At 43.4% G+C, this 21,743-nt stretch overlaps 1 protein-coding gene across 1 annotated transcript in view; it reads right to left on the reverse strand.

Moving 5' to 3' along the window:
- Positions 1–1,338: 1,338 nt before the first annotated feature.
- The window catches only part of LOC129701472 (uncharacterized), a 29,068-nt gene continuing 8,663 nt past the window's right edge, over positions 1,339–21,743 (reverse strand). Inside the window, exons 3-5 of the mRNA XM_055642668.1 lie at positions 7,725–7,874; positions 5,361–5,486; positions 1,339–1,820 (exon numbers count right to left, since the gene is read on the reverse strand). Coding sequence (XP_055498643.1) covers positions 1,680–1,820; positions 5,361–5,486; positions 7,725–7,874 — 417 coding nt within the window. The 3' untranslated portion in view covers positions 1,339–1,679. The remainder of the gene's footprint in view (positions 1,821–5,360; positions 5,487–7,724; positions 7,875–21,743) is intronic.

The raw sequence follows: 21,743 nt of genomic DNA on the forward strand, positions 1-21,743 counted from the left end.
ATCACCCATTCCTTCCCTCCAAAGATGCTGCCTGGCCCGCTGAGTTACTCCAGCATTTTGTGTCTATCTTCAGTTTAAACCAGCATCTGCAGTTCCTTCCTACCTATTCATCCTAGTTTAGTGTCCTAATGTGTTGAAGTGTAATGTATTATACATCTGTTCAGCCCTACTTCACCTTGTTTGCGACTTTGGGCATATGCTTCAATGGTTAGAGTCTGACATTTGATAACAATCCATTTCTGGACTAATCATATTTTAATAAAGGACAACTTTATCTCAGACATTCCTTTTGAACAATTGGACAGTAGATAATAGCTGACAGTGATACAAGATTCATGCTTTGAAACTAATGATTGTTGGCTGGTGACCAGTGGTGCCCAAGCTGAGTCTCTCCATTAAATGCTACTGTTACAGGTATCCGATCAGGTTTCCTAAGTGGGACAGGGGCATAACATAGAGCTCGAGGGGCTAGTGGAGTCCAGGGACATGAGGAGAAGGCAGGAACGGGTTATTGATAGTGGACGACCAGCCATGATCACAATGAATGGCGGTGCTGGCTCGAAGGGCCGATTACAGCCTCCTCCTGCACCTATTTTCTATGTTTCTATGTTTCTAAAACACATGCAGGTCATGGGGAGAATAGACAAACTCCTTACAGACACCACCCGTTGTCAGGATTGAATCTGGGTCTCTGGTGCTGTAAGGCAGCAACTCTGCCGCTGAGCCATCCTCACGCCCACGATTGTAAAGAGGTCTGAGACCAAATAGTACATTCGGAGACCAAACTAAGCATCAACATCTATCGTTGATGAAGAATTGCTTTGCAAACCTATCACTAGCTCCTTCCTTCACTTTCCTGAAGATAGCAGATAGTTTGATGAGACAATAATTGTTTCATTACATTTGGGCTGCTTTAACTGAACAGGAAATCCCAGGGGTAATTTGCACCTCTTCGCTCCCGCTGCCAACACTGGGAAGGTCAACGTTTATTGGCCATTCTTTATTGTTCTTGAACTGAATAACGCGATAGTCCACTGCTGTGAATTTCTTTTACATGCTTTACATAGGCTTACAACTTCTGCGTAAATATGCTAACCTTGTATCAGGGTAAATAATAATGAAAACACCTATAAAACCTGTTGGACAGCAAAATTAACCAACAGCGTAAGAAAAAACACAAATTATCTCCATGGAAAAAATACAAATACACAGTTGGTTGTTCATTATTGCATTTTGTGTTGATTTATTTCAGGCTACATAGCGGTTTCTATCCACATTCATTCAGTAACATTAATTTATTCAGTCACAGATTTTTTTATTTTGTTTCAAGAATTCACATTGGGTGAATTTCTGTTATCTTAGTGGTCATAATATAGGGTTACTTGTATGGGTGACAGATTATGGTTTAAATTGTTCTGCTGTAACAAGATTTTGGCTGTATTAATAGCGAGAATTATGTAAATTTAATTTGTGGCTTTCAACATGAAACATAAAGCCATTAAAATGTAAATTAAAGCATTTCTGGAAGCAGAGAATAGTGAAATAATCAGTAAATTTCAATAAAGTTGCAGCGACGAAAGAATTCAATGCTAAAGTGAACATGTCAAAATTCTTTGCTTGTAACAGAAGACAACGTGTCTTGTCTTCTACGTGTGTGCTGTTGACATCTCTTGTGCACTTTACTCGGCTTTGATCTCATATTTGACATCTAAACATCCAATACGTTTTCCACCGCTCATGAAAATAAATTGGCCATGGTATTTACCACTTGGTATAGATTCTGTGTAGCTATATGTTTGCGGTGTCCGAATTAAAGGTCCCTGAAATGCAAAACTGCAGTTTAAAAATTAATTCATCTTTTACTTAGTCACGCAGAAGAACATACATTTCAACATGTAATAAACCATAATTCATTCCCTAATATATCTTTGCCATCATTCATGATCTTACACAATTTGTAGAATACCAACGTTTTGACACTCCGAACACTAAAATGGTATGTTTCACCAATAATAATATTTATCTGTACATTAACATACCATTTCTCTTGTTTTTTGTTGTGTAGAGGATTTGAGAAATTTGGGCAAGATATATTTGTGTAGTAACATTCAAGGCTTAAATTTACACACTGCTTTCAGGGTCTTGGCAAGACTTGAAGGTAACTAATCCCATCTGTCTGCACATGATCTATATCCCTCGTAGATCAAGTTGTTATGTTGGCTGGTCACAATTCCCTGCATTTGACCCTTCGCCTTAACCCTTCCGACCCATATATCTGTCCAGAAGTCTTTTAAAAGTCATAATTGCATCCACTCTATAACCTCCTCTGACAGCTCATTCCAGTGATGAACTCTACTGAGTGGAAAAGTTGCCCCTGAGGTTATGCTCAAATCTCTCCTCTCTTACTTTAAGACTATGCCTTCTAGTTTAAAAAAAAAAACAGAGTCCATGCCCTAATGGTCCTGGAAACCTCATTAAGGTCACCCCTCAGTCTCCTCCATTCCCAAGAAAACTTTCAGCTAATCCAGCCTCTCCCTATCACTCAAGCCCATACGCCCAGATATCATCCTAGTGAATCTCTCTTGCACCTTTCCATCCAAATGAAACAGTTCCTGAAGTCGAGCGTTAAGATCCTCATTCAGTACTACAAACATTGTCTCACCAACTTCCTGTACAGCTGCATCATGATATGCCAACTTCTGTACTCTGCAAGTGTGCCACAAGCCTGCAAAATCACACTCTCTGCCTGGCACGACACTTCTGGGGAACTATGTACCTGTTAGAGTCATAGAGTCGGAGAGACATAGAGTGTAGAAACAGACCCTTCGGCCCAACTCACCAACGCCGGCCAACAATGTCCCAGCTACACTAGTCACACTTGCCTGTGCCTGTTCCATATCCCTCCAAACCTGTCCTATCCATGTACCTATCTAACTGTTTCTTAAACGATGGGATAGTCCCAACCTCAACTACCTCCTCTGGCAGCTTGTTCCATTCACCCACCACCCTTTGTGTGAAAAGGTTACCCCTCGGATTCCTATAAAAATCTTTTCCCCTTCACCTTGAACCTGTGTCCTCTGGACCTCGATTCCCCTTCTCTGGGCAAGGGACTGTGTGCAACTACCCAATCTATTCCTCTCATGATTTTGTATATCCATATAAGATCTCCACTCATCCTCCTGCGCTCCACGGAATAGAGACCCAGCCTACTCAACCTCTCTCTATAGCTCACACCCTCTAGTCCTGGCAGCATCCTTGTAAATCCTTTCTGAATCAGAATCTCTGTTTTGCAACACTTTCAAGGCCTCTGCCATTTACTCAGCGAGTCCTGCTCTGGTTCCAACCAAAGTCCAATGCTTCCTACTTGTTAGAATTAAATTCCATTTCCTCAGATTCATTGCCCTACTTTCCCAACTGATCTAAAACCTGTTGTAAGCTTGGACACCCTTCTTCACTGTCTCCTGTACCACAAATGTTGGTACTACCTGCAAATTTCCTGTGTCGTTCTAACCGGCTCCTAAATGTCACCATTCTATGTTTGATACACTATACACCATGGAGCACAGTTTGAATGTCCAGGAGCGAAAAAAAGACTGCAACATTTTGTGACCACTGCCCACCCCAACACCAGCTCTGACCTCCCCACCATCTAAGGGATCTATCGAAGTCACTGCCTAAAAAAGGCAGCCAACATCATCAAAGACCCACACCATCCTGGCCACATACTCATTTCACCATTGCCATCGGGAAGAAGTTACAGGAGCCTGAAAGCTGTAACATCCAGGATCAGGAACAGCTACTTCCCCACAGCCATAAGGCTATTAAACACAACAAATATGCATTGAGCTCTGAACTGCAAAGGACTATATTACTATTTTTATTTGCACTATATTTGTTATTTATTGAACTTTTTCTCTTTTTTCCCGTTATATACAATGTTTACATATTCACATATTCTGTTGTGCTGCAGCAAGTAAGAATTTCATTGTCCCGACTGGGACATATGACAATAAAACACCCTTGACTCTTGACTCTCTTCACTATGTACTCGCAAGGCAGGACAGGACACTACAGGAGGGAGGGGCACTCCAGCACTCTGGGTGAATGAGGAGTGGCGGTGGCTGCCAGTGCCCGACACCCGATTACCTGGTGGGGAGGTGGTGCCGCTGGGCCAGGGCTGGAGCCCAGCCTGGTGCTGGAGCTGGAGTGAGGGCCAAGCCCGGTCCCAGTGATCCGAGCTGACAGATGGAGTCTACAGCCAGGGCTGGCCCAAGTACGAGAACCAGGCCGACTTACAGGCCTGGCGCTGCTCTACGACCTGGTAGGAGGATGAGGGACGCGAGGAGGAGATGGGGTGGGAAGTGGGGTGGCAGAGATAGGTGGGGGGGGGGGTGGAGGAGGGAGATAGATGCCCCCCCCTCTCTACCCCCACACCCTCACTGCCCCCTCCCTATCTCCCCCCTACCCCCCTCCCTCCCTCTCTACCCCCTTCATCTCTCTCTCCCCTCCCTCTCTACCCTCTACCTCCCTCTCTACCCCCTTCATCTCTACCCCCCCCTCTCTACCCCTTTCATCTCTACCCCTCCCTCTCTACCCCCCCCTCCATCCCCCCTCCTCTACCCCCTTCATCTCTACTACCCCCCTCCCTCTCTACCCCCTTCCCTCTCATCCCTCTCTACCCCATCCCTCTCTACCCCCCCTCCCTCTCTACCCCTTTCATCTCTACCCCTCCCTCTCTACCCCCTCCCCCGACTCTACCTCCCTCTATCTAACCCCCTCCTCTCTGCCCCTCTCCCTCTCTACCCCCCCTCCCTCTCTATCCCCCTCCCTCTCTACACCCCTACCTCTCTACCCCCTTCCCATCCCTCTCTACCACTTCCCCATCCCTCTCTACCACTTCCCTCTCTACCCTCTCTCCCCCCTCCCTCTCTACCCCCTCCCTCCATACCCCCTCCTCTACCCCTTCCCCCACTCTCTCTAATCCCTCCCTCTCTACCACCCCTCCCTCTCTACCCACCTCCCTCTCTAGAGATTGAAGAGGGAGGAAGAAGGAGTGGAGGAGGAATGAGTGCTGGGGGATGAGGAAAAATGACCGCGCCTGCGCAGTTGGGGGCTATGCATGAGTGGTCCAATATTGCGTTGGGGGAACGGGTGAGTGGTGGAATCTTGCATTGGTGGATCAGACCCAACATGTCTGACAATAAAACACACTTGACTCTTGACTCTTGATTCTTGAGGTTATCAAGGGAATAAAACAACAGATTGCTCTATACTGACAGGAATGATCCATCATGTCCATGTCCCATCCCCAACATAAAACAAACATAATTTCATCATGTAACAGGAAATATCAAACTCACCTGATTGAGAACGCAAGTTTTCTCTTTGCCCAACAGTTCACAAAAATTCACGTTACAGTTGTAAATAGGAGGACATTCAATTTTATCCCAAGTTTTTCCATTTTTTTTTAGGAATTGTACTTTAGCCTAAGAAAATTAAAAGTAGAAATGCAAAGGTTATTCCTGTGAAGTGAAAAAGATTGAAATTACAACGCAACTTTGCGTCGTGTTCCAAGCATTGGTGATAAAATAACCAAATCCTTCGGATTCACTGGAGAGACAAGCAAAACAGTCAGTGTCTTCTCGCAGGCCAGCACCCAATTTTAGCCCTTGTTATATACAATCTGTTACACTTACATGTCTGACACAGACTTCCTTTGCTATTGCTGCTCTATCCCATGGGAAAACATTATATTACTACCTCTGCTAAATGACATGGAAAGTGATCATAATGGTCATCCCTGTTTATAATGTCATTATTCAGGGTCTTACGAGACAGAACACTATCGGGGACAAGAAATTGATGGTACCGTTGGAGGAAAATTTGATAACAGTAAACTTGGTTGTGTTACAAAAAGTCGAGACATGAAGAAAATGTATTGCAATCAAACTGCCACCAATACTACACCTCCATGTTGATTGGAAGGCACGGATGAAGGAGGGTTGACGGTTATTCAGATGAGAATGGTCTGAAATCACTAAGCCCAGTGCTTGACGGGGACCTCATTGAAATAGTGAAATGCTTGGATAGAGTGGATGTGGAGACTATGTTCCCACTACTGGGAGAGTCTAGGTCTAGAGGTCATAGCCTCAGAATTAAAGAACGTTCCTTTAGGAAGGAGATAAGAAGTAATTTTAGTCAAAGGTTGGTGAATCTGTGGAACTATTTGCCACAGCAGTCTGTGAAGGCCAAATCAATGGATATTTTTAAAGCAAAGACAGATAGATTATTGACAAGAAAGTGTGTCAGGGGTTATAGGGAGAAGGCAGGAGAATGGGGTTAGGAGGGAGAGCTAGATCAACCATGATTGAATGCCGGAGTAGACTTGATGGGCCGAACTGCCTCATTTTTCTCCCTTAACTTATGAGCCTTATGAGCTCTTCCTACATGCCCAACCAATATCAGGGTTTTCAGCTTATTATGTTGCTTCCTGTTCTACCAAAATAAGAAAATCAAAACAATTACATTCAATATCATTACAAATACTAATACATGTGATATAATCTATGGGGGTACAATGCCATTCAGTCCCCAGTTCCAGGCTCTTTCTCACAAAGTCTGTTTATTCAAAATGTCCTCTGCATCTCTGCCATGCTTCTGAATAGTCATAGGCTCATAGGTGATAGGAGCAGAATTAGGCATCAATTAGTTCCAGACGTGTAATAGAGGGTGTTATTTAATATGGCTTAATTACAGAAGTTCAGCTGTGTGTACATTACATTCTAACAATGACATGGCAAGAAATCCAAATTTAAATTTCGACTGAAAATGAGAATTATTCAGGCAGCTCTCCAATGGATCATATGAAGAATGATTGAATAGGAACTTATGAACCATCAGCAGTTATAAGACAATCAGCACAAAATACACAGATATGAAATTAGAAGACATGATACCCCAGTTTGCATTGATGGTGCCGAAATTGAGAACTTCAAATTCCAAGGAGTCAATATCGCCAACAACTTCTCCTGGGCCACCCATATTGAAGCAACTACCAAGAAAGCACACCAACGTCTCTACTTCCTGAAAATGCTTAGGAATTTCGGCATGTCCCCTACAACTCTCACCAACTTCTACAGATGCACCATATAAAGCATTTTATCAGGATGCATCACAGCTTGGTTCGGGGTCAGCTCCATCCAAGACCGCAAGACATTGTGGCGAATTGTGGACGCAGCCCAGACCATCACACAAACCAGCTTCCTTTCTATTGACGCTACTTATACCTCACACTGTCTCGGCAAGGCCAGCAGCATAATCTAGGATGGGTTGCACCCTGGCCACTTCCACTCCTACCCTCTTCCATCAGGCAAAAGGTAAAGAAGTGTGAAAACACAACACCTCCAGATTCAGGGACAGTTTCTTCCCAGTTGTTATCAGGGAACTGAATAATCCTACCACAACCAGAGAGCACTGCTGAACTACTATCTACCACATTGGTGACCCTCGGACTATGGACTTGATCGGACTTTGCTGTCTGTATCTTGCATTAACCGTTATTCCCCTGTCATGTATCTATACACTGTAAAAGGCTCGATCATAATCATGTATTGTCTATCTGCTGACTTGATAACACGCTACAAAAGCTTTTCACTATACGTCGGTACAGGTGACAATAAACAAAACTGCAAAATATAGAATGGATGGTGTGAATACCCACTCACCGACAGTCCCTTGATTTCACGACTCAATTCAGCAGTCCATTCAACGGTGACACTTCCTGGTAATACAACTAGATCAGGTTTGATTATCATGGATGAAAAATGAATCGGGTCTTCGGGTTTACCGCAGTCTTTAGAAGTAGAGGCTTCAGACTAAGAGGAGAAAATGGGTGAATTCTATAAATGGCAGAGCTAAGTCTGACATTCTTCATTTCTTTTTTGTTACTTTTTGCATATCTTTTATTCTACCTCTATCATCGTCTATATCTCCCGTTTACTTTCCCTTGACTCGGTCTGAAAAAGGGTCTTGACCCAAAACGTCACCTACTCCTTTTCTCCAGAGATGCTGAGTTACTCCAGCACATGCTTCACTTCTAATTTTTTGTAATTGAACAAACAAATCTTATTCTTGTGGTTTCACTGTTCGATCTTCTCTGTAATTTTACATTCCAGGCAGATGATTTGCTTGATGATCAAAGATTTAAAACAGATCACCATTGTAAATGTATTTTCCAATACAAATATTCATGTATAATACTTTATTCTTGTACAATTCTTGCCGATCTTCCCTCTTTTCCAGAAGATATTGGGGGGTTGAACATTAGAGCAGGGAGATTAATCTCCAAATTAATAAGGCATTGGTCAGACCTTAGCTGGAGTAGTTCCTGTGAACAGTGTTGGCCACCATGCCCTGAAGAAAGATGAGCTTGAGTTTGAGGAAGCTGTGATCGTGCCGGAGAGCTGACAGAGGAGATTCACCTGGATGTGTTCTGAGACAGAGCACTTTAGTTATGAGGGACTGGAGAGGTTAGGACTTTGTTCCCTGAAGAAAAGAAAGTTAAGAGGGGACATGACTGCGTTATATATATAACAGTATGAGAAGTATAGATATAGTAGACTGCAGGGACGTTTTTCCCTTATTAGATGAGAGGACTCTTCCCACTGAAGGGTTGTGAGTATGTGGAATGCCCTGCAGGAGGAAGCATTGGAAACAGAGTTACTGACAATATTTAAGTGCCCAGATAAGCACAGGAATTGCTGGGGCATAGAGGCTACAGATCTAACGGTGGAAAATGTGCTTCGTATGAATAGGTGCCTCCAGGTATGGTCTCACTTATATCCTGGACCGCTGCAGTAAGATTTCTTTACTTTATTACTCCAACAGCATTGACAGCATTTTCAAACAAGAGGACATGACTTCAGAATTAAGGGACAGAAGTTTAGGGGTAACATGAGGGGGAACTTCTTTACTCAGAGAATGGTAGCGGTGTGGAATGAGCTTCCAGTGGAAGTGGTGGAGGCAGGTTCATTGGTATCATTTAAAAATAAATTGGATAGGCATATAGATGAGAATGGAATGGAGGGTTATGGTATGAGTGCAGGCAGGTGGGACTAAGGGAAAAAAGTTGTTCGGCACGGACTTGTAGGGCCGAGATGGCCTGTTTCCGTGTTGTAATTGTTATATGGTTATATGGTTATATGTTATATGGTTATATAGATTGACTTTCCATTCCGTTTCACTATTAACTGCTGATCTTCTGAAGAATTACAAACTCTGCAACCGTTTCTCATTATCCACTTCATTATAAATGAAGTTTGTATATCATTACCCTAAATACTGATGCAAAATGACTCCTCTGCCATTTTCTTGTTCAACATAGCAATTTCACCTTCCCCCATTCTCTTAGGAGCCTCACTTGGACCTCGCTCATCCATTTTACATAATTTCTTTGTCTGATCTTTGATACTCTGGATTAATTTGCCTTTAGTTTATTTTCTCCCTTTTTTTATTACCTTACTTTGGTACTTCTTTGATGGATTAAACCAAATCTTGGGTCCTTGAAGTAGATAGAGATTAGTGTGATGGAGTCATATGGTAGTGAAACTGATATTTCAACCCACCTCATCCCTGTTACCTATTTTCCTATCAAAGCTCATCCATTTACTACCATTACGTCTACAGCTGTGTAGTCTTGGAGTTACATTATTAGCAATAAAAGCTTTAAACAAAAATCTGATTATCATTAATTGAACTAAAGAGAATTTACATTTCCTTCATCCAGTTGAAGGTTTCAATTTAACACTCCAGAGTGTATGTCCATACTTACTTAATTACCTGCTTAGTAACGTATCATCAAATTGCTCTTGCTATCTTTCTTGCATTATTCTGAAGCTGGGTCCCAGTCACATGGGAGGCCTGGTCCCCCCCCCCCCCCCCCCCCCCCCCCGCCCAAACAACCCATTCCCCAATGCAATATTCCACCACTCACCTGTTCCCCCAAAGCTATGTTCCACCACTGCGGAGGGGGAATGTGGGGGGGAGGGGAGAGGTGGAGGGGGGGTGGTGGTAGGGGAGGGGGGGTGGGGGAGCGGGGGGGGGGGGGGAGGGGGGTGAGGGAGGGGGGGGGGGGGGTGGGGGGAAGGGGATGTGTGGGGCGGGGCTGTGGGGGGAGGGGGGTGTGGGGGAGGGGGGGAACCTTCAAAATCTTCATATCTTTTGTACTATTTCACCAACCGGAACAAAACTCATTTGACTTGCAGCAGAGGAGAATGGTGAGTAAGATGGCGAAAAATCGTTGCGCTATGGGGGATTGCTTTTGCGCAAATTTAATTACAACGCAGACAGGAAGTGGTCAAGATGAGAGTTTTAGTAATATATAGATATTTCCTACAGCATTAAGATTTCCTGATGCTTTCCATATATGGATCAAAAAGACTTTGTGTCTTCAGGAAGCAAATAAATGTTGCTTTATTCCTTTACAATTGGGCAGTTACACTACCTTGTACTCTTAAACACTCACCCACTGAGCTCTAGCTCTGCAAAGCAATAGGCTTCCAGCCCGAAACATCACCCGTTCGTTTTCTCCAGAGATACTCCCTAACCTGAGTTGAGTTACTCTGGCACCTTGTGCCTATCTTTGGTATAAAACAACATCTGCAGTTCCTTTCTACACAGGCTTATTTGAGATACAGCATGAAAGCAGGCCCTTTGACCCACTGAGTCTGCAACAACCTGCGATGACCTGCAATTAACCTGCAAACCTGCACATCTTTGGAGTGTGGGAGAAAACCAGAGCACCTGGAAAATAGCCCATGCTGTGTGACAGCGTGAACGTACAAATTCCATACAGACAAAACCCATAGTCAGGATCAAACCCGTGTCTACAGGGCTGTTTCTTCATCTGCTCTACCGCTGTGTCATTGTGCCATCCTTCTGTGACAGTAAATTGCTCAGCTCTCATTTTACTCAAGTTATCTTTCAACAAATGGCTCCTTAATCTGAGAGACAAATTTGCAAACACTTTTGCTTCTTTCCAATAGAATACTTACACTCAATCGAATCAAATGCTTACCATTCTTAACTGGCTGAGCCAGCAAGTGACCAGGAAAATGACACTGAAGTGAATCGCCATCGTTCTTCGACTTCAGAGAATGAAGAGATAAGTACCAATGCTTGGCTTGTTGGGCAGTTATATGGACCTTGAGAATGGGTGTCAACTTCAATGTAACTAATCATTAGCATTTCCTTGCTTCAATTTACATAATTAATGTTGTATGTATATATATATTTAGATTTCAAGATTGTTCCAATATTTTTTTTCGTAACATTGTGGGCAAATTTTTTTAATTGAAATGAAAGACCAACACCGTGATTTTCACTTAAAGGCTCACCATCCTCCCCTGTATCTTTGAGGAAGACTAATGGATCTTTTTGGATAAACCTAGAAAGGTCTAGACAGAATGGATGTGGAGAGGATGTTTACAGTTGTGGGAGAGTCCAGGTCCAGGCACAATGGAGTTGAGGAGGAATTTCTTTAGCCAGAGGGTGGTGAATCTGTGGAATTCTTTGCCACAGACGGCTGTGGAGGCCAAGTCATTGCGTATTTTTAAAGTGGAGATTAATACGTTCTGATTAGTAAAGGTGCCAAGTCAGGACGTCCACACCATTTTTCTCGGATAGGCTATTTTAAACAAATATTGTCTGTTGGTTATGTGTTTTGTTGTGAAACTGTGATATGTGATGAGTGAGGTGAGGGGCAAGTGGTTTAACTAACATCTAAGGTTAGTGAGGTGAGTGCATATCATGGTCAGGGGAGATGGCATTGGTTAAAATTACAGTCAAGGGAAGGTCAATGGACATATGGACTTCCAGAAGCCATTTGCAAATATTCTTTGTTAAAACTTGATAGGTAATGTTGAAACTGTGGATTAAATGCAATTTATTGACCAGGCCAAAAGATTGGCTAAGTCGCAGGCAACAAAGGGAATAATAACCAGGCAGTCCAAATATCAGGATGTTTCCAGTTCAGTTATGGTCATGCTGATCAAGATGCCCCATCTACATTAGCCCCACTTGCCCATATTTGACCTATATCCTTCTAAACCTTTCCTATCCATGAACCTGCCTATACCTATGTCACGCCTCAATTTTCCAGACCAGAGCCTCAATTTCTCTTGTCATCCAAGCTTGCACTGTCACCTGCCTTGCTCTTCACTCTATCCACACTGTGTAATCTGCATGCTGCTTTATTTAATTTTTAGTTTAGATTAGTTTAGAGATACAGCACGGAAACAGGCCCTTTGGCCCACCGAGTCTGCACCAACCAGCGATCCCCGCACATTAACACTTCCTACGCACACAAGGGATAATTTACAATGTTTAACAAGCCAAATAACCTACAAACCTATATGGCTTTGGAGTGTGGGAGGAAACCTGAGCTTCCAGGAAAAACTCACGCATGGCACGAGGAGAACATTCAAACTCTGTACAGACAGCACCCGTAGTCAGGATCCAAATCGTGCCTCTGGTGCCATAAGGCAGCAACTCTACCGCTGCACCATCATGCAAAATTTCTGGGGGTTTTGTGTGTTGCGTCCTTAGAGCAATGAGCTTTTTCAAAGCTGAGCTGCAGGAAAGTGCATATAATGTTTATGACAGAACTGCAGTTGCTGGTTTAAGTCAAAGGTAGACACAAAATGTGTAACTCAGACAGCATCTCTGGAGAGAAGGAATGGGTAACTTTTCGGGTCGAGGCACTTCTTCAGATTCCGAAGGGTCTCGACCCAAAACGTCACCCATTCCTTCTCTCCAGAGATGCTGCCTGTCCCATTGAGTTACTCCAGCAGTTTGTGCATACAATGTTGCCACGTTAGGCTAGTGATAGAGTTTTATAAAGTGAAATTGGTTACAACTTGTAAATACAACACACCTAAGGTCCTTCAGTGCAATGCATAATTCCAACCAGGTTTTATCCACCATGGTCTAGAAAATGTTGGACATAGATCTGACTTCATCATGTATACTGTATACAAGTAGATCCCTTTATCAAGAGTCAAGAGTGTTTTATTGTCATATGTTCCAGATAGAACAATGAAATTCTTACTTGCAGCAGCACAATAAGTAAACATAGTAACTGTGAACAATATAATAAAGATGTGAGAAATAAAAGTTCAATGTGAATATATACACATACTCATAAATACACATATACATAGATATGTATACACACACACACACACGCACATATGTACACACAAAAATCAAACAATAATAGTGCAATAATAACAATAATACTATGTAGTTCAGAGCTTATTTGGAGGTTATAATGTTTAATAGCCGAATGGTTGTTGGGAAGAAGCTATTCCTGAACCTGGATGTTACAGTTTTCAGGCTCCTGTTCTTTCTTCCCGATGGCTGGGGTGAAATGAGTGTGTGGCCAGAGTGATCTGGGCCTCAGAAGCTGGCTGCCTTTTTTGAGGCACCAGTTCCGATAAATTTGTTTGATGGTGGGGATGCCAGAGCCAGTGATGGACGGGGCAGTGTTCACAACCTTTTGCAGTCTTCTTCGCTCCGGGGCATTCAAGTTGCAAAACCAGGCCATGGTGCTCTCTACTGTACACCTGTAAGGCCCTATGTAGGTTGATCATTCAGTATTGCTGACTACTTTTGTGAACATACAGTTGTACACTAACAATGGAGAAAGTAAACACTAATGGAGAAATTATACACTATACACTGGAGGAGGATTTTGATGTTTTATTTCTCAGTTTGTTCCTCCTTTCTCACTTTGTAAATTAAAAATGCATTTTTGTTTACTAATGGTGCTGTTTCCAAATATGTTGTCTCTATGAAGCAATTGTGATTTTAGGAACATGCAGTAATATCAATAGGAGGGTGAATTCAAGTGCACTCCCGTACAGCTGTTGATCCGGATTTATGTCCTGTAGACATTGTACACAGAAGGAACTGCAAATATTGGATTACCAAATACCGATCCATAAAGTGACGTTGGTTATAACTTTGAAATACAGCACACATTTAACCTGCAATTTGGAAGGGAGAAGGTGAAATCAGATGTGTTGGTATTACAGCTAAACAAAGGGAACTACAGCCATAACGGAGGAGCTGGGAAAGATTGATTGGAAAGGGGGTTTAGTAAGAATGACGGTAGAGCAACAATGGAATGATTTTCTGTGGATAATTGGGAAGGCGCAGGATCATTGCATTCCAAAGAGGAAGAAAGATTCCAGGAGGAGAATAAAGGGCCTGTCCCACTTTCACGATCTAATTCACGACCTTTTTTACTCGTGAACATTTTTCACCATGGTTGAAAAAACGCCCCGACCAACTTGATGCCACGAGTAGCTACGACTAGCATCACGGCCTGCTATGACCTACCTACGACCTCCTACGACCTCATGACGACCATGCTGCGAGTATGAATCAAGGGCAAACTCGGCAGAGGTCGTAAATTAGGTCATGAAAGTGGGACAGGCCCTTAAGATGACCATGGCTGACAAGGGAGGTCAAGGACGACATAAAAACAAAAGATAAGGCATATAATATTGCAAAGATTAGTTGGAAGCCAGTGGATTGGAACGTTTTTAAAGAACAACAAAAGGTAACTAAAAGGACAATACGGAGAGAAAAGATGAAGTACAATGTAAGCTAGCCGATAATATAAAAGAGGATAGCAAGAGTTTTTACGGATATATAAAGAGTAAAAAAGAGGCCAGAGTGGACGTTGGGCCACTGGAGAATGATGCAAGAGAAGTGACAATGGGAAATCAAGAAATAGCAGAGGAATTGAATATCTTTTTTGCATCAGTCTTCACAGTGGAAGTCACCAGCAGTGTGCCTGAAATCCTAGAGAGTTAGGGGGTGGAGGTTAGTGGAGTGGCGACTACTAACGAGAAGGTGCTAGGAAAACTGAAATGTCTGAGTGTGGATAAGTCACCTGGACCAGATGGTCTTCACCCCAGGTGTTCTAAAAGGAAGTAGCCTCAGAGATTGTGGAGGCATTAGTTGCGATATTTCAAGAATCACTAGAATTAGGAGTGGTTCCTGAAAATAGGAAAATTGCGAATATCACCCCGCTGTACGAGAAGGAAGCGAAACACAAGAGCGGAAACTATAGGCCGGTTTGCCTGACTTTGGTGGTTGGTAAGGTTTTAGAATCAATTATAAAGGATGAGGTCACAGAGTACTTGGAGGTTCATGATAAAATAGGCCGAAGTCAGCATGATTTTGTAAAGGGAAGAACTTGCCTGACAAATCTATGGGAGTTCTTTGAGGAAGTTAATAGCAGGACAGACAGACAGAGGGGAGGCTGTAGATGTTGTTTACCTAAATCTTCAGAGGACCAGAGGTCATCGCCTCAGAATTAAAGGCCGCCCTTTTAGAAAGGAGGTGAGGAGGAACTTCTTTAGTCAGAGGGTAGTTAATCTGTGGAACTCGTTGCCACAGAGGGTGTGGAGGCCAAGTCAGTGGAGATATTTAAGGCAGAGATAGACAAATTATTGATTCGAATGGGTATCAAGGGTTGTAGGGAGAAGGCAGTAAAATGGGAGGCAGATTAGAAGGCAGAGATCGGCTATGATTGAATGGCAGAATAGACTCAATGGGCCGAATGGCGTAATTCTCCTCCTATAATTTGTGAACGTGAACTTGTGATTCCACTTCAGTAGTTATAGCCCAACGGTATGAACCGTGAATTCTCAATTGTTTGGCAAATAACCCCCCCCCCCAATTTCTTTGCTATTGCCCTTTTTTTTCACTCCATCTTCCTTATACCTATTTATTTCTTTCCCTTCCCTCCCAGAAGGCAGATGCCTCCCGGAAGACCGCGGCGAAGCAGGAGCTGGGGCCTCGCGGGTTGGAATGCAGGCCGGAGCTGGAGCCTCGCGGGTCAACGGCAACCTGCAGCCGTTTCAGGTCGAGACCCTTCTTCAGATTGATCGTCAGTGCGAAAAAGGGTCTTGACCCGAAACGTCACCCATTCCTTCTCTCCAGAGATTCTGCTTGTCCTGCTGAGTTATGCCCCTGTCCCGCGTAGGAAACTTGAACAGAAACCTCTGGAGACTTTGCGCCCCACCCAAGGTTTCCGTGCGGCTCCCGGAGGTTGCAGGTGGTTGCCGGAGGTTGCAGGTAGTGGAAGCAAGTAGGGAGACTGACAAAAACCTCCGGGAACCTCCGGGAACCGCACGGAAACCTTGGGTGGGGCACAAAGCCTCCAGAGGTTTCTGTTCAGGTTTCCTAAATGGGACAGGGGCATTACTCCAGCTTTTTGTATCTGTCTTCAGTTCCACCCATCATTTGACGGGCTTTGTTCCGACCACACCTATATTCCAGCATTTCCTCCTATTACATTACAATCAATCTGAAGAAGGGTCCCAAATAGGTAGAATCAAGGTACAGCAGGTGCTGCTTTGGCAAAAATAGACACAATGTACTGGCATATCTCAACGTGTCAGGTAACATCCCTGGAGACATGAATAGGTGATGTTTCGGGTTGGGATCTTTGAAGACGCTTCCCGCCACGAAACATCATATATCCATATTCTCCAGGCTGCACTTTATACCTTTTTATTTCCTGACCTAAAGGTCCCCTATCCATATTCACCAGATATGCTGTCTGACCCACTGAGTTACCTCTCTCATAATTTCCAATGTACTTTAATGACTTGAAGCACTTCAGACCTTCACTATTCTCCATTTTTCATAATTTAGAAAACATACTGCTCTATTCATGGGTCCAAAAGGGATGATCAAACATTTACCCTCATTGAGCTAAATTTCTGCCAATTAACTGAATGTTTAACAGTTGTATTTAAATGCTGTCATCTACATTCAACCACATTGAAACATGTTGAATGAATGTTGACCTGACCCAGCCTCTTGGAGGAACTGAATTGGAAACATCCTGCTATTTTTGAATAATTGGCTATCATAGGTACTCCTTGTTCCTTGTCACTTTGCCAATCGTTTGGTCAGGTCAATAAATTCCCTTCAGTCCTCTGAGTTTCAATTTAACCGCACAACCTGTTGTAAAGAGTATTCCAAAAAACAATATTTTAAAATGGCTTCTGCAAGACCATTGAACTAAGACATTTGGGCATGTGGGCAGAGGAGAGGTTGATTGAATTTAATACAGAGAAATGTGAGGTGTTCAATTTTGGAAAGTCTAACTTGGATGAGTCCTACATGTGAATGGGACGCAAGTGAATGGTAGGGCTATGGGGAGTGTTGTAAAGCCGAGGGATCTAGAAGTGCAGGTACATAGTTCCTTCAAAGTGACGTCACAGGTAGAGAGGGTGGTCAAAAAGGTTTTCAGCACATTTGCCTTCATCATTCAAGAGTATTTAGTATAGACATTGGGAGGTCATGCTGCAGTTATATGAGAAATTGGAGAGGCCACATTCAGAGTAGTGTGTCCAGTTTTGGTCACCATATTATAGGAAAGATGTTGTCAAGTTGGAAAAGTGCAGAGAAAATTTACGAGGATGTTGCCAAAACCCGAGGGCCTGAGCTACAGGGAGAGGTTGTGCAGGCTAGGATTTTATTCTTGGTGCACAGGAGGATGAGGTGTGATCTTATAGAGGTGTGCAAAATCGTGAGAGGAATAGTTCATGAAAATGCACTGTCTCTTACCCAGAATAGGGGAATCGAGAACCATGGGACATAGGGTTTAAAGTGAGGGTGGGAGAGATTTAATAGGAACCTGAGGGGTAACATTTTTATACAAAGAGTGGTGGGGGTATGGAATGTGCTCTGGAGGAGGTAGTGGAGGGAGGTGCTATTGTAATATTTAAGAGGCATTTAGATTAGTACATGGATAGGATAGATTTACGGGGATATCGGCCAAATGCAGGCAGGTGAAACTAGTGTAGATGGGAAGTGTTGGCTGGTGTGGGTAAGTTGGGCTGAATGGCCTGTTTCCACGCTGTGTGACTATATGATTCTATGACTCTCTCCAGTGGCTTTCCCCTATCTCCAATATTCTCTCGCCTGAGAAATAACATGCTCAGTCTTCACCTTTACATGAACCTCAGGTCTCAATCAAGCCAATCGCACTCCAGCTCAATCAGTTCTGCAGGGCTCGGTTCTAGGGCCGCTACTCCGCATAGTATGTTAATGATTTGTATGAGGGGATTGAAGACTTTATGGCCAAGTTTGCTGATGATACAAAAATAGGTGGAGAGGCAACTACTGTAGAGAAAGCAGGAACTCTGCAGACGGACTAGGATAGGTTGTGAGAGTGGGCAGATAAGTGGCAGATGGAATATAGTGTATCAAAGTGTGGAGTCATGCATTGTGGTAGTTTGAATAAAGGTGTAGATTATTTTCTAAATGGGGAGAGAATCCAGAAATCGGAAATGCAATGGGACTTGTGAGTGCTGGTGTAAGATTCCCAAGAAGTTAATCTGCATCAAATCGGTAGTAAAGAAGGCAAGGGCAATGCTATCATTTATTTCGCGAGGGCCTGTATACAAAAACAGGGATGCTCTGTAAGGCTGCATTTGGAATATTGTGAGCAATCTAAGCACCATATCTGAGGAATGATGGGTCTGGAGAGAGTCCAGAAGAGGTTTACAAGAATGATCCCAGGAATGAGTAGGTTAACCAGTGATGAGCATTTGTCGGCACTGGGCATATATTCACTGGAATTTAGAAGAATGTGGGGGGATCTCATTGAGTCGTATAAAATAGTGAAAGGCTTGGATAGAGTGGATGCGGAGAGCATGTTTCCACTACTGGGAGAGTCTCGGACCAGAGGTCATAGCCTCAGGATTAAAGGAATGAGATGAGGTGGAATTTTGTTAGTCAGAGGGTGAGATTCTGTGGAACGTTTTGTCGCAGAAGGCTGTGGAGGCAAAGTCAGCGGATATATTTAAAGCCCCTGCCCACTTTCCTGAGTTACTCACGAACTCTCCCGAGTTTTCCCCTTGATTCGAACTCGGCGAATTACTGTAATAATCGGTCGTAGGTACACAGGGCTATTATTTTTACTCGTGAACATTTTTCAACATGTTGAAAAAACGTCCCGACTTACCTGATGCCCCAAGTTCCTACGGCTGGCATTATGAGCTGCTACGAAACATCTACGGACTGCTACGGCCTCCTCCAAGCTCGCTACTGACATTCCCTGAGTTCGAATCAAGGAGAAAACTTGGAAGAGTTCGCGAGTAACTCGGGAAAGTGGGACAGGGGTTTAATGCAGAGATAGAAAGATTCTTGATTAATATGGGTGTCAGAAATTATAGAGACAAGGCAGGATTGAGAGATAGATCAACCATGATCAGGAGGAGACTTGATGGGCTAAATGGCTTAATCCTACTCCTCTCACGTATGATGTTATGTTCTGCATTCATCATCTACCACTGGGATCAGAAAAAAGTTCATAACAACCTACATGGTATTTTTTTAATAGAACCCAGCTGAAAAAAACTTCATGGGATTTTGGAGTCTTCTATAACTCCAGGAGTGATTCCATCGATTATCTGTCTTACGTAATCTCTGTAGTAATAGCGAGGTGCAACTTCTGAAGGTTGATCAGCCTTTCACTCAATCAACATGTGGTGGATAGAAACAGTTTAACTAGATTTCATGGTCTTTTCTATTAACATCAAATTTAAGCTTTGCATACAATGTTAGGGGAAAAAAAAATATTACCATATTTGAAACTGCTTCGGTTTAAATGCAGTGTATCACACTCCCACCCCTCAATGCCTGCATTGAATCAACAAGGTAAAATAAATAGATGGTGATTGGGTGACACCAAAAGAGACACCCATTCTCCAGGAGCATTTTAACGGGCCATCAGCATTCTCTTCACACTAAAGTGATTAAAAATGTTTCCTCACTTCAATGTCTGTTTCCTGACCATTTACTGGCTCGTCCAGATGAGAACTGTAAGTAATCGGTGCAATGCTTTGTAAGTGTTCTATTGGCAGTAAAAGAATGCTTTTGGAAAGTTGTCACTTCTAGTAAGAAGCAATTTGTTGAAAAGTAACCTCCTCGAAATGAGGACACAAGAGAGGTGGCTCTTGTACAACTCCGATGCACATTTCCACCTGATACAACACCTATACTGATCCATGCTTTCACCCCACCTCACCCCTACAGTTGCTGCTCTACCTGCAGAGTTCCTCCAGCAGATTGTTAGTTGCCTAAAATGGGTGCAGAGGAATCTTCTTCCATATAAGCCTTTGCAGCCTTAAACCTTAATGCAACGTTTAGTTTACTGGGATACTGATAAACTGTATTTAGCTGTGTCATTGCATTTAATGTGCCTGCAAGTAAGAATTTCTTTGTTCCTCGTCCAGTACATATGGCAATTAAACACTCTTGCTGCTTGACTCGAGAAGCGTGCTTAAGTGTATAAAGGGCCTGTCCAACTATACGAGTTTACCCAAGAGTTCTCCCGAGTTTAAAGAAAAATCAAACTCGTGATAAGTACAGTACGTGGAATGTACGTAGCGGGTACGTCGGAGCTCGGGACGTCTCTGAGCGGCTCGTAACGCTAACGGAAATGCGGTAAACTCATGAAGTTTTTTCAACAGTGTGAAAAATGTCCACGTGAGCCCCGAGTACCTACGAGCGGCTATTACCGTCATTCTCCGAGTTCGAATCAGGGGAAACTCGGGAGAACTCTTGAATTACCTCGTACAGTGGGACAGGCCCTTAAGGTTGTGTAAAATGTCAAGTACAATGTAATAAAGCAACATTCTCGTGCTTCCTGAAGACACTAAAACCCCTGCCCCACGGTACGAGTTCATTCCAAGAGTTCTCCCGAGTTTGCCCTGATTCGAACTCAGAGATTTATGGTAATGGCCACTCGTCGGTACTCGGGGCTCTCGTGGACATTTTTCATCGTTGAAAAATCTTCAAGATGCTTCCCATGCTTACCTGCCGTTAGCGAGTCTTCCCGATTACCTGCCGTTAGCGCTAAGAGACGTCCCCAAGCTCAGACGTACCCGCTATATTCATTCTCCGTGCTTACCACTAGTTTGATTTTTTTTAAACTCGGGAGAGCTCTTGGAATGAAATCGCACCGTGGGACAGGGCTATAAGTCTTCTTTCCAGATATGAAAAGTATCAAGTGTTAATGCTGTTAAAAACAGAAAAGATACATTTAAATCAGCCAGAATGTTTCCAGGAAGGTAGAGGAGCTGGCTGGGAGGGAAAATCCTTGCCATTCCATTGCAGCTAAAGGAAAGTTGTAAATGTTAAGCCACCAGTTATGTGATTGACCACATGGACAAACACTCAGAAAGAACTAAGTTTGAATCAATTATTCAATCATAATGAGGGGTGATCTTATAGAGGTGTACACAATTATGGGAGCAATAGATCTGGTAGATGCACAAAGTCTCTTGCACAGAGTAGGAGAATTGAGAACCAGAGGACATAGGTTTAAAGTGATGGGGGAAAGGTTTAATAAGAATCTGAGGGGTAACTTTTTCACGCAATGGGTGGTGGGTGTATGGAACGAGTTGCTGGAGGTGGTAGTTGAGGTAGGCACTATCGCAATGTTGAAGAAACATTTAGACAGGTACATGGATAGGACGGGTTTAGAGGGATGCTAGATTAAGGGTCCCAGTCACACGGGAGGCCAGATCCCCCAACGCAATCCATTCCCCAACACAATATTTCACCACTCACCCGTTACCCCAACGCAATATTCCACCACTCACCCATAGCCCCTTACTGCGCAGGCATGGCTCATTTCCCCTCATGCC

The sequence above is a fragment of the Leucoraja erinacea genome, chromosome 11 (genome assembly GCF_028641065.1).
Source record: "Leucoraja erinacea ecotype New England chromosome 11, Leri_hhj_1, whole genome shotgun sequence".
Lineage (NCBI taxonomy): Eukaryota > Metazoa > Chordata > Chondrichthyes > Rajiformes > Rajidae > Leucoraja > Leucoraja erinaceus.